We start from the raw sequence: 16,249 nt of genomic DNA, 5'->3' as shown, positions 1-16,249 counted from the left end.
AAAAGCATGTACATATGACCCTTCCCTTCCCTTCTTCATTTCTGCTATACCAGAATTCCTATGAAGGTTACTTACCTTTTCTGAACTTAAGACCAAGATCATTTTTCTAACTTTTGTTTTTCCTTTCTTTTTTTAAAAAAGCAAATCATGGCAATAAGAAAGAGTGCTGAAAGTACTCATAATCATTCTTAGTAACAAATACTGGTGGACCACCAGCAATCATTTCATATAGGAATCACCAAAGAAGAGAATATTTGTAGCTCAGGGTTGAACTGTAGAGACCTTGTACTTTCTGAGCTTTATTGTTTATAGAGGTTTCATTACCCAGCTAGGTAACATCATCACTTTACAATGCTTTGGTAAGGCCAAATTTGGAATACTGCATCCAGTTTTGATTACCACGATGTAAAAAAGATGTTGAGACTCTAGAAAGAGTACAGAGAAGAGCAACAAAGATGATTGGGGACTGGAGGCTAAAGCATATAAGGAACGGCTGCTGGAATTGGGTATGTCTAGTTTAATGAAGAGAAGGGCGAGGGGGGACATGATATAGCAGTGTTCCAATATCTCAGGGGCTGCCACAAAGAAGAGGGAGTGAAGCTATTCTCCAAAGCTCCTGAAGGCAGGACAAGAAGCAATGGGTGGAAACTAACCAAAGAGAGAAGCAACCTAGAACTAAAGAGAAACTTCCTGATGGTTAGAACAATTAACCAGTGGAACAGCCTGCCTCCAGAAGCGGTGAATGCTCCAACACTGGAAGTTTTTAAGAAGAGACTGGACAGCCATTTGTCCAAAATGATATAGGGTTTCCTGCCTGAGCAGGGGGTTGGACTAGATGGCCTCCAAGGTCCCTTCCAACTTATTATTATTATTATTATTATTATTATTATTATTATTATTTTCAGTGTGATTGAGTGTGAGATTTGCACCCTGTTAATATGCAGTAGCTTGCCCTGCCAGTTTTGGATGTGGTTTTTTCCTTGATAATTCCTTGTTTAGGGCATTGTTTTCTGTTTTTAACAGTAACAGGGAGCAAACCCTATACTCACTCACATTGATGATACTATCAAGTTGGGAATGAAACCCCCGCAAACAAACAACAAAGCTCAGAGGGTACCAAGTGCTCAACTGAAGTTCCAGAGTCTGGAACCTCTATAAAAAAATTGTATATGTGAAGAAATTTGGAAGATCTGAATGCAAAGGACGTTCATGGCATTGGCTAGTTCTCTGTGCAATATCAATATTGTAGCAACAAGCCTTCCTGTTATAGTCAGATTTTTAAAAATTATAGCTCCCATCATTTCCACTCAGCACAATCAATATTCAGAGGTGATCAAGCGGCATCCTATGGTGGGGTGTATATTACATTACTTTATATGACTAAAGATAGTTATTTTTTTTTTCAAGCATCTGTTCCCTGTTTTTATGATAATATAGAAGCATTTCTTCTCTAGATGTGCTGGGGTTTCAAATCGAAGAGCTGCCTTGGAAAGAAGGATAAACAGCAAATTGCAGGCAGCCACCGAAAGTGAAAATGAAAATGCCATGATAGATCATCTGGACTCCCAGTCACCTGAAGCAGAGCATGCTGGGACTGGAATGGCATCAATGGAGCAGAACATGACATCAGCGACAGTTTCGGTGTGGACAGATGAGTCTGGGCTTGATAACCCTGCTTTTGAGGAGAACATAGGAACTGAGAGTGAGTTTAGTTTTCTTTTTAGTATTCGGTTTGATCGGTGCACCTTAAAATGTAAACTTTAAGAAATCTTAAAATCAGATTTTATCCTGGCCTGCAACCAAATAACCTGTTTTCCTACTGTATCTATGTATATGTATGTAACTTACATGCTACCCATCTCATCTAGAGGCGACTCTAGGCAGCTTACAATCAATATAAACAGCAAGGTAGAACATTAAAACAACCAAAAGTATTCTATAAACTTTGTTTATAGAAACTTTGAGAATTAATTAGAGCTACATAGAACAAATGCTTCTGTTAACAATAACCAGGAGGGCTTTTTTTAAAAGTCCTATTTGGCCTCAGCTTTCTTGTTACAGTCAGTTGAATGATTGTGACAACAGTTTTTGATCTTCAAAACTTGGGAGGTACAATTTGCTCAGCATCAGGATCTGGAGAGCTCCATGCCTATGTTGGCATTTATACCAATATTTTATAAAACGAAAAGCATTTACACCAGTGACATGCTGCATATGCACAACATCAGTTTTAACCTATTGTGTTATTTATATATTCATATGAACGGCTCTGATATCATTTTAGTGCAGTGGTTCTCAACCTTTTTAATGCCGTGACCCCCCAACCAGTCGTAAGTTGAGGACTACTCAACCGGTCGTAAGTCGAGGACTACTCAACTGGTGCAGCACCGTTTGCAGAATGGGACTTTTGGCGGGCTCAGCAAGGTAGAGACAGCCTGGACAATTCCTATTGGCTTTTGAAAGCCAATAGAATTAGACTCTATTCAAGAGAGTCTGTTCTATTGGCTTTCAAAAGCCAATAGAATAAAAGGGAGTAGCACAGCTAAGGAAAAGAGGGGAAAAAATGGCGGACTGCGTTGTTTGGCGACCCCCGTGAAATGGTCGTTCGACCCCAAATGGGGTCCCGACGCACAGGTTGAGAACCACTGTTTTAGTTGGTGGCTATTTCAATTTTAAATTTGTCTAAACCAAATAATATGAATTTTCATTTGGCTTTCACATACATCGTGTTGTGAAACCATTTCCTTAAACTCCATCATGATTATCCCACATAACCTTATGAAACCTTAGAAAACTTATTTTCCAAAACTCCAATGAAGTGGCTCCATTATTGCTGTTAACATGTTGTCTTTCTGTGCCTAATGACTTTTTAAAACTTTTTAATTGTGACTCTTTTTATATATCTCTCTATATAAAAAGATATATATGTCTTTATATATCTTTGCTCTTTTATATCCTTGTTTGTATGCCTCCCAGGCCTTTGTGAGATGGGCAGCCATATAAATTGGATACACAAATAAATAAATAAAAGTTGGAGATTCTTGTTCTCCAGCACAAGCTGCTGAACGGCAGTCTGATAATTACTGGACTGCTTCTGGCTAGCCATGTAGTTATGGCAGGCCTGTTTTGGACTTTAGCAGCCTTCTTAGAAGCCTCTTTCAGGTGTCCCCCACATTAGCCAAATTACTATCAATTTGAGTTTGATTAAAAAGTCATGCAAGCTTGGTTTTAATTTGTTTTGACTTATGATATAACAGATTTTATTTTATTTTATTATTTTAATCTAGCAGCATGTTGCATTGAAAAATATATTTCTTTGTACATATTGACTTCTTTCCCAATTGGGCAGCAATCCATCAGCCATCAAGTTTACCGGAAGGTGAGATCACCACCATTGAAATTCATCGATCCAATCCTTACATTGAATTGGGAATTAGCATAGTGGGTGGCAATGAAACACCTTTGATCAACATTGTTATTCAAGAGGTTTATCGTGACGGGATCATTGCCAGAGATGGAAGGCTCCTTGCTGGAGATCAAATACTGCAGGTATATATCTGATTATATATTCTTCTCAACTCTGGTGTGTCTAGATTGTGCAGCTATATATTAGATGATGAGTAAGCAAGAAAGATTTAATGATTTCCTGGCACAATGTTGGAATTTTCTATTTGGCATAAAAGTTAATGTATAAGTTTATGGCCAGAATGTGCCATAACTCAAGCAAAGAGAATAAGCTTTTTCAGTAGCTCTATTCTCGATTTAACAGGATTTTATTTTTTTTATACCCTGGAGTTCATATTTAATATATGTTTCAGCAAAAAAATAAGGAAATCAGGATGGTTGCTTATTCCTTCTTTTGTGAGTGATATGAAATACTTCCATTATCTGTAGACCTCTGTATAATACATTGGAAATTATAGCAATGTCAGTTTTAGTGGTCCAGTATGAATTACAGTTGCTGATTTCTAAAGCTCTCTGCTTCCAACCCCCAGTGTACAAATCATATTTCATGTCTTCCTTTTTCATAAAAATGCTAAGAGATTAAGATGAAATTAAAATCTGAGTTTTGAGCTGCCTTTGTGTGTGTTCATGCCTTCTCAAACTAGAACTAGGTCTTGCATTGTATATGTGAAAGAGGGGCCATGCAGGATGGAAAATCTTATTGGAGTTTTAGGAAATCAATTATGGAACTTTACAGTTATCAGTTCCTCAGGTTGATAACCTATTGGAAGGATGAATTCAAGCCCAGTCTTGCCTCCCCCAACAAATTCCTTTCTGTACTGTTCCTTCTTTTTCCTTCCCCAGAGAATTTGTCTTAAGCACGATAAGGCAAAGGCACAGCGATTGTCTTTCTGAATGGCACCATTGCACAGAGCATTTTCTCCCACCAAACTGATAGGTATTGTGTCAGGGCTGGTTGCATGTCTGCTGCTTCTCTTGGCCTTTTGAATTTAGGTAGTGATCCTCAGACTGAGTTTTTTTTAAAGGGGACTAGACAGGATCGTGGAAGATAAGACATCAGTGATGCTGAACTGTAGGCTGCACACTCTAAATACTGGTTGTTGGAAAGCAGCAGTGAAAAGGGACATCACCCTCCAGTCTAGTCTTGTGAGCTTCCCAAATATATATAGTTGGTACCAACAGAAGAGAAGTTGGCCAGTTGGCCATTGTGTGACACAGAGTATTTGTCTTGGTGTGATTACAGCCTGATCCATCTGGACTTTCCTTATATTCTTATGTCTAGTGAAGGTTTCAACGAATTTATTCAAAGATAGCCGTCCTTTTAAGAATTCAAATACTCAAAAATAATTGATAGCTTGAGAGAGATGAATAATAGGATGTTTATGTTTTCCTATTGAATGCTGTCTAAGGTGCCTACTTGGAATAGGAAAAGAATTAGGGTGTCACCCAAGCATCATTCAGTTTCAGCTGTGTATCCAAGGTATATATTCTGGGTTGATGAGAATGCTTGAGTGTGAGAAGTAGTATACAAATGCAACATTGGAAAATATATTGGTTTGCACTTTCTGCTTGCTGAATTTACCTTAACTTTCATAAAATCATTCCAGAACCATCCTTGAAGTCAATATTTGTGCATAGGTTTAGCCTAGAATAGCTAATCAGAGCCTGAAAACAAGAGCTACAAGGCAAGAAAGAATTCCAAAGTTGCTTTCTAAAGACTCACTTGGATTTCCTGAATATATCTTCTTTCCATGTTTATTGTGACTCACGAATGAAGACCAATATACATGTCCCAGGATAATGTTGCAGGATCCAATCTGGGTTGGCCACCAGGACCAGAGGTTTACTCTTCCGAGCTTTTGGACTCGTCCTGGAGCCCATCCTCTGGGAACTTCTCTCTAGCAAAATGGATGCTTTGGGCTATTCTATATGTGGTGTTACTCTTGTGACTCTGGAATTCCCTATCTCTCTGTTATGTTATGCAAATATTACCAATATCAATGAGCTATCATTATCTCACTTTGGTAAATTCTGTTCCTTCATTTCTCTTTAAAGTTTAACTAAAAATTCATAAACATGCAATTGAGAAGGATTTTGCAGAATTTCCCCCAAATTTCAGTTATCTGAGAATATGCTCTCTACTGGCAGGAAAAGTGAGAAATGGAGACTATATCACAAAGTTTAAATAACCAGCCTTGGGAATACTGAAGTGCATTGTGGGTTAAAAGAGAGAAAAATAGATTAAAAGGAAAAGAAGTAGAATATATTTTTTACACCTTTACTAATACTCAAGAATGTGGCAAATAACTATTTCACACAGAATGTGAAAAGGAAACAGTTGTTTGAGTCCCAGTGATTATTCTAATCATAAGGTGTTAACACATTTAGCAGTTTAGATTTTGGATTGATCTTTTTCATCCTATTAAGTGATACTACACCTTCTTTCTTTCTGCTGTTTCAGGCTTTTTCCTTCAGGTTTCTTCTTTATTTTCCTTCCTTATCATGTAGCACAAGCTCCCCCCAGTCTGATGTAACTGGGGAATCGTAGTGCAATATCTCTGGGAGGCGCAAAGTTGAGGAAGGCTGATAAGAATAGAATAATACATTATACAGAGTGTACCATTAACTCTAGGCATCCTTCCTGGCTATCAGTAATGGTAAAAGCAGACTAATATAGGTAAATATGAAGACGTTTTCAAAAGATCTTCCTAAGTGCAAAAGGAAAAATTCCCCAAAGGTTACTCTTGAAATTGCCAAGAATATTTGTGAAAAATGTTCAGTACATTTGGCTCCAATTTTACAAAGTGTGAATTCTGTATATTAATAGCTTACTCATTCTCTAAAAGCTTAACCTTGTGCACTCAGAACAGCACCTTTCAGGCAGAAAAAATAGTAGGAAAACTTCCAGAAATGCAAAATACTTGACCTAAATGTAGTCATGCTGATTATTGTAGGAACAGACAGAGAAGCTAGGAAATGGGAACCAAAAAGGGTATAGAAATATATGGCATCTCCTGGAAACAGATGCCCATCTGGAACATTGAATAGGGGCAAATTGTCACAGGTCCGACATATATTTCCTGCTTCTTTTCTTTCAGGTGAATAACTTTGACATCAGTAACGTGTCTCACAACCATGCCAGGGCCATCCTTTCCCAGCCCTGTACATCGCTGCATCTCACGGTCCTCCGAGAGAGACGATTTGTAAGCCGAACACACAATCATAGTGATAGCCCTCCCCAGCGAGACGATAGCTTCCATCTGACCTTGCACAAGCGAGACTCCAGTGAACAGCTTGGCATTAAGCTGGTGCGCAGGACAGATGAGCCAGGAGTATTTATTCTTGACCTTCTGGAAGGGGGGTTGGCTGCTCAGGATGGCCGACTCTGTAGCAATGACAAGGTGTTGGCTATCAATGGGCATGACCTGAAGCACGGCACACCTGAACTGGCTGCTCATATTATTCAGGTAAAGTCCTGTGGCGGAGGATTCACTCCCTTTTGTGTACTGTGCTTTTCCCAAGCTGGACCATGGTGGTTGGGAATAGTGGGGTTTCTTGCCTTAATATACCTACAAGTTGTCAGATTAAGGAAGACCAGCCTTCTAAAAAACATGGATGTTGATGCCCTAAGTTGCACTCCAGTGAAACCTTACTAACAGATGCATAAATAGATGAACACTCTATACTGAATGATTATTAGAGAGATCTCCCCTACAAGAATAAATAGGGTGGTGTAGCATTGCAGATTCAGGGGGGAGAAGGTGTGTCAGAAGGCATATGGCATGTAGCACCTGCCAGCAACTCCTTAAAGTTGTGTTTTCAGTGCTCAAGAAACAACCCTATTAACTATATAGCACTGTTTTCTAAGACCTTCCCCCCCCCCACTTTTCCCCTACAGGGTAAAGTTGAGGAGCTTTTTGTGGGCCACTTGAAACTAGTCATGAAACAATACCCTGGCATCCCCTTGGCTTCTTCTGCTCAGCCATTGGGGTTTAGATTCAGTGGATGAGTAAACGTTACTTGATATGTTTTTCCGTTTCTCGCTAATTTAATTTCTGAGATAGCAACCAGCAAGAGCTCTGTTTGAGCACCCAGAGCTGAGGATAGTGAAATCGGGTGTTGGCAAAGTGACTGATCTAATCCTCTGCCGTGCCAGAAGATGGATTGTTTTATTAGGTGGTGAAAATAGAGTATAACCAGTATTAGGTCCTCAGGGAAAGTGTTGATTTCCTTCATATGTACAATGTAGTCTTCATGGCTGCTTTTTGATTAGAAATCAGGTAGTCCTCGACTTATGTCCATAACCGGCCCCAGAATTTCCATCGTAAATTATGATGTCATAAGTTGAGGCACCCGCATGACTGCACAAAGTTTATGAGTTTTTTTGCAGAAGTTGTTAAGTAAATGCTACAGTCGTTTAATGAATCTGTGTACTTCTATGGGCATGTATTCCCAGGAACCAAACAAAAACCGCCAGAAACCAGAAAAAAACATTGTGAATCATGGTCACATGACTGAGGGGTGTTGAATTAGCCATAAAGGTGAGCTGGTTGCCAAGCACCTGAAATGCAGTCATGTGACCATGGTGTGTGTGTGTGTGTGTGTGTGTGTGTGTGTGTGTGTGTGTGTGTGTGTGTCGTGCAGCTAATGGAATTCCAGAACTGGTCTTAAATGGCTTTTGGTGGGTTTGTTGTAACTTCAAACAGTAGCTAAGTTTAACAAAGACTACCTGTATTTTGACTATTCTTTGCTCTCTGAGGTAGCCAGTATTTATGCCCCAATCCTCTATTCATGTTTCATGTGAATCTGCAGGCCAGTGGCGAGAGGGTGAACTTAACCATTTCAAGGCCTACAAAGTCCCAAATTATAAGCATTCTCAGAGATGGGGGAACACATCTCACCAGCCATCATCAATCCTATCAACTGTATCACAGCAACAGGCCAAGCCCACATAAAGTAAGTTTGGGAATGGACAAGTTATTATTTAAATTTATATTCTAATGTAAATTTACCTCTGTATTTCCTAAAAACAAATAAATGAATTGAAATGCATTCAGTGCATTTCAGTGTTTATATTTTTACTGAATTCTTAATACAGTTTTCCAGTTAACTAGGTACTGAAATCCATATGGGAGGGAATATCCATACAAAATTTAATGTATGAATGAAAATAATATATAAAAAGTAATGTATTAGGGAACTGTTTTTTTTTTAAAAAAATGCAGGTATTAAGCAAACCAATATATAAAATATGTATACTAAAGGGAAATGTATACTAGGACATGAAAAAAAATTATGTGTACTCCTTTTAAGAAATTGAAAACTAAAATGGAATGAACCCAAAATTGGGAAATTAAGGAGAAAAAAAATGAAAAAACAGAAGTTACCCCTTACCTCTATAGTGTTGATTGCTGTTAAGATTAAACATGTTGTATGGTTGGATGTCTAGGAAGTTGGAAAAATGCACCCTCTGCTGGATAGCATAGCTATTCCCACAGTCATCTGTTAATCTTTATGATTGAAAATATTCTCCTCTAAAAAAGGACAGGCACTTAAAATATCCCAGCAGAACAAACAGGAATGTGCCACCTCCCATTACATAATTTCTCAACTTGAAAATGTACATTCAGATCCAAAAGGATATGAGCCTAAGTACTACCTCCAAATACACACACATATTCTCCCTTCCCAAAATTGGATATATTGTATTGTTATGCAATCCAAACAGAAAAAAAAAAGATTTTTAGATCATAGAGAGTGATTAGGGAGAATACCAATATTTTGTATTTGTAAGAAGATTTGTGGATGGGCATTTAAGTCTTTGGGGGGGAAATGACTGTCTTTTAAATGGTTATGAGAGGCTTTTAATGAAAGATCTGTCAGTATCACTGTGGCAGTAGTTTACTTGTAAAATGTTTTTAAAGAAATCCATTTGCATTGATATACTCAACTTTAATAACAGTTGTGTGGTGAACAACTCTAATATATCCAGTTTTTAAACTATTATCCTTAATGTATTCCTTTAGGTATGAAATATATTTTAAAATGCAGTCTCCCATAGTGCATACTTTTTGTAAGCATATTTAAATAATTAAAAATTGTTGAACTATAGTTAATGGATGCTGGCAAAGTATTTGTTCCACATCAGCATCTGTATGTGCAGATAATTTGACTCCCCTCCTTCAGATTTAACCCAAGTGAAATGTAAACTCTTATTCTTTTTTGTAGGACCTCTCACAATGTGTGACTTGTCAAGAGAAGCACATCACAGTGAAGAAAGAGCCCCATGAGTCCCTTGGCATGACAGTAGCAGGAGGTCGAGGCAGCAAAAGTGGGGAATTGCCAATATTTGTTACAAGTGTACAACCTCACGGCTGTCTTGCAAGAGATGGCAGGATCAAAAGAGGTAAAATTGGAAGGCAGTATTGAGCCAGTCTGTTGGAAGGAAGGAAGGAAGGAAGGAAGGAAGGAAGGAAGGAAGGAAGGAAGGAAGGAAGGAAGGAAGGAAGGAAGGAAGGACTGCCCCTTTTCAGCATACCAGGCTGATTGAAAAATGCTGGTTTACAGGAGTCGCTGAAATTGAAGCCTAGAAATAGCAGACATTATAGTTCTGTCAGGCATGACGCAAGCTACCACATGTCCCCTGCATTTGTACATACATGACATCCTGTTGTTAGATAACCACAGAAAATAACAACTTAGTGGGGTGCATTTGCAATGGAATATCATCTCAACAGGATCTCTTGTTTGTTTTTATCCAGGTGATGTGTTGATGAATATTAATGGCATTGATCTGACCAATCTGAGTCACAGTGAGGCTGTGGCTATGCTCAAAGCCAGTGCTGCTTCCTCGGTCGTTGCTCTGAAGGCTCTAGAGGTCCAGATTGCAGAAGAACAGCCCCAAGCAAATGATGAGCAGCCGAGCACCATTAGTGAGAATGAATATGATGCTAGCTGGTCGCCATCTTGGGTCATGTGGTTAGGACTTCCAAGGTATGAGTAATTTCATCTTCCTCCTCTCTATAGCTTCTGCATTTTTTTTCTGAGCCGGATTGAAGAATCAAGCTGTCTTCTGTGCTCAGCCTTAGAAGCTCTTTGTAAGTCCTGTGTATGCCATTCTCTTACAGTATAGTGCCGTGATGGCGAACCTTTTAGAGACCGAGTGCCCAAACTGCAACCCAAAACCTACTTATGCATCGTCAGGTGCCGGGTGGGTATGGCCCATTGGGTGGGTGTGGCCCATTGGGTGGGTGTGGCCCATTGGGTGGGTGTGGCCCATTGGGTGGGCGTGGCTGCGGTGATAACGGCAGACTGGGTGGGACTAAAAAGTTCAATCAGTCAATTCCAACTTTGCAAGATCTTTTTTTTCCCACGAGAAGTTGAAATTGACTGATTGATTGGACCTTTTTTTTTTTTTTTTTTGCACACCGCGGCGGAGGCCTTGGACTAGGGCGATGGCGCACGTGCCCACAGAGAGGGTTCTGAGTGCCACCTCTGGCACCCGTACCATAGGTTTGCCACCACTGGTATAGTGTGTTAAAAATAGAAGACATTATTGTAATTTTTAATAATGTTTCTATAAAGGTAAGTGATTTGTAGAGTGGTACTCTTTTTAGCATTTCTCTCACAATATCAGGATTAACCCATAGTTTCTTTGTGAAAACCAAAACCAACAAAACAAAGAAGCAGGCCCTGTTTGGTAAAAAAGGAGTCCATTTTAAAAGGACCTATAAAAGTGATTTGTCATATATTTATTATTTGCTATTTTATGTTTTAAATGTATCTGCCCCCTTGACAACCTCAGGTTACTTTTCCCAAGGTTTTCCAAAAATTAGTTACTCTGTAAGCATCAGCATTCTTGATCTCATAGAACATTGACCCAGGTTGGGTATGAGGTCAGTTGACTTAATATTTTGCCTGGATATTTAAAAGGTGTGCCACACACTTCAGGGAAAGAAGAGTTTTTGTTTAGAAATGTATCTTACTGAGTAATTACTGTATTAATTATTTAAAAAATATTAATTCATTGTATACAGGCAAGCCTGAAAGAGCTACTATAGATTTGTTAGAGGTCTAACGGATTTGTTTAATAGATTTTACAACTCCTTGCCTTTTTTTCCACAGCTGCCTACACAGTTACCATGATGTTGTATTAAGAAGGAGCAATCTAGCCAGCTGGGGATTTAGCATTGTTGGTGGCTACGAGGAAAATCACACAAACCAGCCTTTTTTCATTAAAACAATTGTTCTAGGAACACCAGCATATTTTGATGGAAGACTCAAGTAAGGCTTCTTTTTTGTTTTTTATCAATTTTATCAAGATAAGGAAGTCATCAGGGCTTACAGTTGATACTGCAGATTCATTCTCAAGTCCACTGTTTCTTAATCTTGGTAGCGTTAAGATGTATGGACTTCAACTTCCCAAATCCTGGGAATTGAAGTTCACACATCTTAAAGTTGCCACGGTTGAGAAACAGTACTCAAGACAATATGAAATGTGTGTACTTTGCGTATGAGAAGTAGTTCTTTGTAAAGTACAGATCCTGCACTGAGCAGGGAGTTTGATTTACAGTGTTCTCAAATTAGTCTTCTATTTACAACTGGCATTAATAGTCATTCAAAGCTACTTATGACTGCTGCCCCCTCTTGCAGTCACATAATCACAATTGGGCTGGTTGGCAACTTGTTTGCATGTACAACCAGTTGCGGTGTTCCATGGCCTTGTGACCATGAGTTGGGACTATTTTGCTGTTTTTCAGCAGAAAGGGAAGGTTGGAAACAGGACAGAAGTTGTCTACCTGGTTGAGTTCCATAATGGCTTTTTTTTTTTTTAGAAGGGAATGAATCAGTTCCTCCTTCAAAACTGGCAGGACCACTCCTTCATTCCCATTGCCAGATCCTAACTGCATGTCACCTTCTGGGAGGAACAGGGATCCTAGTGTAAAGTTCTAAGAACCCTGTACACCAGTGGTTCTCAACCTGTGGGTCGGGACCCCATTTGGGGTCGAACGACCATTTCACAGGGGTCGCCAAACAATGCAGTCCACCATTTTTTTCCCCTTGTCCTTAGCTGTGCTACTCCCTTTTATTCTATTGGCTTTTGAAAGCCAATAGAATAGACTCTCTTGAATAGAGTCTAATTCTATTGGCTTTCAAAAGCCAATAGGAATTGTCCAGGCTGTCTCTGCCCTGCTGAGCCCGCCAAAAGTCCCATTCTGCAAACGGTGCTGCACCAGTTGAGTAATCCTCAACTTACGACCGGTTGAGTAGTCCTCGACTTACGACTGGTTGGGGGGTCGCGGCATTAAAAAGGTTGAGAACCACTGCTATACACGAACAGGATCAAATTCCTCCCAGATAACCAAACCAGACTGAGCCTCATTTACCTTCATGGCACCTGCTTCAAGGCTAGAGTTCAACTTTTAGCAAATACTTTAACTAACAAATACTTGGTAAATTCTTCACAGCAATCTTGCTGGTGAACATCTGACTCCAACTTCCCCAGGAGGATCTGGATCATTTTTCCAATTTGATGTCCTTCAAATTCTGCCACAAACCAACAAATCCATTGCCCACCAAATCACTCCACATTCCTTTTTTTTTTCACAATTTTAAATGCTAAGCTGAATGTTTTCTGCCTTTCCAGATATTTTCCATAGTTATGCTCTTTAGTGAAGCTACCATAAATTGTTCCATTAACTGAAGTGTTCTCAATTAATCAGGCAATAGAAATAAAAATTCAAAATTATTTGAATTTAATCGTTACTTTTTCAATCTGAATTACCAGCATAACTTTCAAAGAGACATACCCCTTTGTGGTAAGGACGGAGATTGCATTTGCTGTAGGATGTGTATTTAATGTAAAACAAAATGCTTTGGAATGATTCTTTTTTACAAGTATATATCAGTCAGTTAACATAACCATTGCAACTAAAATGGTGTCATGTCTAGTTTTGCATTATATCTAAACAGAGGCATCTAAGAATTGGTTGTTCAAACTCAGAGAAGTCATTTCCTGCAGTATGTGGGTTGTGCAACTTACTAATCCTCATTTGTTTCTCTCCGTAGATGTGGTGATATGATTGTTGCTGTCAATGGACTTTCAACCATGGGTATGAGCCATTCAGCGCTGGTTCCTATGTTGAAGGAACAAAGAAATAAAGTAACATTGACTGTTATCTGCTGGCCAGGAAGTCTTGTATAACATGCAAAGAACATATATACATTGGTTGAAGCAGCTTTTTTTTTTTTAATAGCTGGCTCGACTTTTTCAGGCAAAGCTGTTTTTTTTCCCTTCTTTTCTACTAATGCAGCTGGTAATAAGCTGGGCCAAAAATCGCTACCTTCATATCTGACAAATATGTGTGAACAGGATGTGTGTGGGAAAGGAAGATTTTTAACTGTACTGTGTTGTTCTTCCCATCCTAAAGTAGCCGTTTCTATCAAGTTTTCTTTATTATTATTTTATTTTCCATCATTATGTCATTGCAGTATCCATGTGCATACACTTCAGTTTCTTGGTTGGCTTAAGGAGGTCAACTATTCCAGTAATTGTAGTGGGGGCAGGATTGTACCTAGCCTAGGTGCCAACATGCTGGCATGTTAGCTATCTGCTAGATTGATCTCTGCATTGTTAAATACTGATGTATAACCTAAAGACAGTAGGTTAACAATTGACATGTAAAGCCTCCTACACAAGAGATGGTTATTTTGTAAGGTGCTTTCTATTTAAGTTTTCAGCTTTGTTCACGGAAGGCACATCTGAAACCATCTTTTTCAATTGTTAAAATGTGTTGCTGCATTAACATTTAGTAGATTAACTTCTACATATTTTTACTACATTTCAGTATGATTCTGTTTATATGAGAGCCTGAGCAATTCTTTGTGCTATGGCTGCCACATAGAAGCTGCAGGAAGTAGCTCCATGTAGCACATGCTCCATGTAATAATCTTAACCCATAAGAAGGCCCACTGCCCCAAGGATACAGTTGGTATTCTAATTCTATCATCAAATGCATTGGAGAGCAGGGAGTGGTGGAAAGAAAGAAAATGGTTATTGGCCATTGTCCAACAAAAGTATTTATGGCATCATAATTATAGTGTACCAATTTGTCCCTGGCTACATGTAATCAGCAAGCTCATGTTTCATGTGAAGCATGGCAGTAGCTTGTAAGAATCCCCTCCACGTGATTCCCTTGTAGCATAAATAGTTGCCCGAAGGCTGAAACTGCATCAGTATTATTATCTAAGGCATGCACTGATGCATGACCAACCTATGAAAGCAGCATCAGATGCAGAGCAGTGCACATTCTATTGCATATTATGTGCTTTTTACAAGCAGGTATCTTTTGTGATAATTCCAAATCCTGTAATCTAAATAAATTATGAGAACTTGCCATTATGTCTGCATTTTCTGTTTTGCATAATTTATTCCTCCATTAAGTCTTCATTGTGTATTTTGCATCATCATTGAACAAGGCATAGGTACAATAGAACTTTTTGCCACAAGAAGCTTGGCTCACCCATTCCTTGACTTTCAAGATTCATAAAATAATAGGGCAGGAAGGGAACTTGGAGGTCTTCTAGGCTATCTAAAATGAATATTGTTTGAGACCCTCTAGAGATGGAGCGCTCATAACTCCAAGAATCAGGCTGTTCCACTGCTTGATAGCTGTCACAATTAGGATATTCTTCCTAATTTTAAATTTGGATCTCTCTTTGTGACGCTTCCACCTGTTAGTTCTTGTCTCAGGCACTATGAGGAATAAATGTACATCTTCTTCCCTGTGTTAGGTCTTCTGGCATTATAAATTTTTGTGTCTCCCCTTAGCCTTATCTTCTTTAGGATAAACATCCCCTGCCCTTTTAATTGTTCTTGATAGGATCTAATTGCCAAACCCCTCTTCATCTCTTGTTCTTCTCTGCCTTCTTTCCAATTCCTGTACTGTGTCTGCCAAATGCATTAGTCATACGTAATCTGGTCAGGCCAGCACATAGTGTCATTTCCTACAATCTCAAGATTATACCTTTGTTGGCATAGCCTAAGGTTGCAATGGCTCTTTGGGCAGTTGCAGCGCATTGCTGGCTCTTGCTTAATCTGTGGTTTATCAGGACACCAAGACATCCTTCTCACCAATACTACTTTCAAAACAAATACCACCTGCATTGTACTTGTGCATCTGGTTTTTTTTCCTCCTTAACTGCAAAACCTTACATTTCTGGCCATTGAACTGAATTTCATTGAAAGGTCTCAATATACAAATCTATCATGATCCTTTGAACTTTGAGCTGGTCTTCTAATGTATTACCAATCTCTCCTCTTAGCTTTTTGTCATCTGCAAATCTGCTTAGCATCCTTTCTATAGCTTTCTCAATCATTTATAATAATGCTGAAGAACATTGGGTCTAGATTAGAATTCTGAAGTACCAGCTCCCCTTGATCTGCTAAGGAAGATTAATAGGGTACTATTCAACCAACAGTGAATCCATCTGATACTGGAATCATCCATTCCAGAACGATTCTAGTTTATATAAAAGGAAGCTATGGTCAACTTTATCAGACCGGGGAGCATTGAACTAAATATATTTCTTCAACTAAAAGATCTAGATTTTTTTAAAGTAAAAGATTATAGTGATAAGTGAAAGTGAAGGACAGAGTGTACAATGACTCTTCATGAAATATATACAATTTTTAGAGTAGATACAATATAAATTCTTTCAAAAAAGTGATGCTTTATGAAAATCTGCCATCTCTATATATAACTTTAATTGCCTATTACAGTTC

General features: G+C 38.8%; 1 protein-coding gene across 4 annotated transcripts in view; it reads left to right on the top strand.

The window, feature by feature from the left end:
* The window catches only part of LNX2 (ligand of numb-protein X 2), an 82,087-nt gene extending 67,224 nt beyond the window's left edge, over positions 1-14,863 (top strand). For 2 of the 4 annotated variants that reach the window (XM_039356762.1, XM_039356753.1), the window contains exons 2-9: positions 1,455-1,702; positions 3,350-3,549; positions 6,564-6,932; positions 8,278-8,421; positions 9,694-9,871; positions 10,227-10,458; positions 11,590-11,748; positions 13,534-14,863. In XM_039356762.1, the coding sequence (XP_039212696.1) occupies positions 1,546-1,702; positions 3,350-3,549; positions 6,564-6,932; positions 8,278-8,421; positions 9,694-9,871; positions 10,227-10,458; positions 11,590-11,748; positions 13,534-13,669 (1,575 nt within the window). In that variant the 5' untranslated portion in view covers positions 1,455-1,545 and the 3' untranslated portion in view covers positions 13,670-14,863. The remainder of the gene's footprint in view (positions 1-1,454; positions 1,703-3,349; positions 3,550-6,563; positions 6,933-8,277; positions 8,422-9,693; positions 9,872-10,226; positions 10,459-11,589; positions 11,749-13,533) is intronic. The other 2 variants (XM_039356734.1, XM_039356744.1) reach the window with 1 other exon arrangement.
* The last annotated feature ends 1,386 nt before the right edge of the window (positions 14,864-16,249 follow it).

The sequence above is a fragment of the Crotalus tigris genome, unplaced genomic scaffold (assembly GCF_016545835.1).
Source record: "Crotalus tigris isolate CLP2741 ecotype Arizona unplaced genomic scaffold, ASM1654583v1 scf7180000017573.2180621, whole genome shotgun sequence".
NCBI classification, from domain to species: Eukaryota; Metazoa; Chordata; class Lepidosauria; order Squamata; family Viperidae; genus Crotalus; species Crotalus tigris.
The sequence above is the reverse complement of the archived record's forward strand: the minus strand, read 5'-3'. Positions and strand labels throughout refer to the sequence as shown.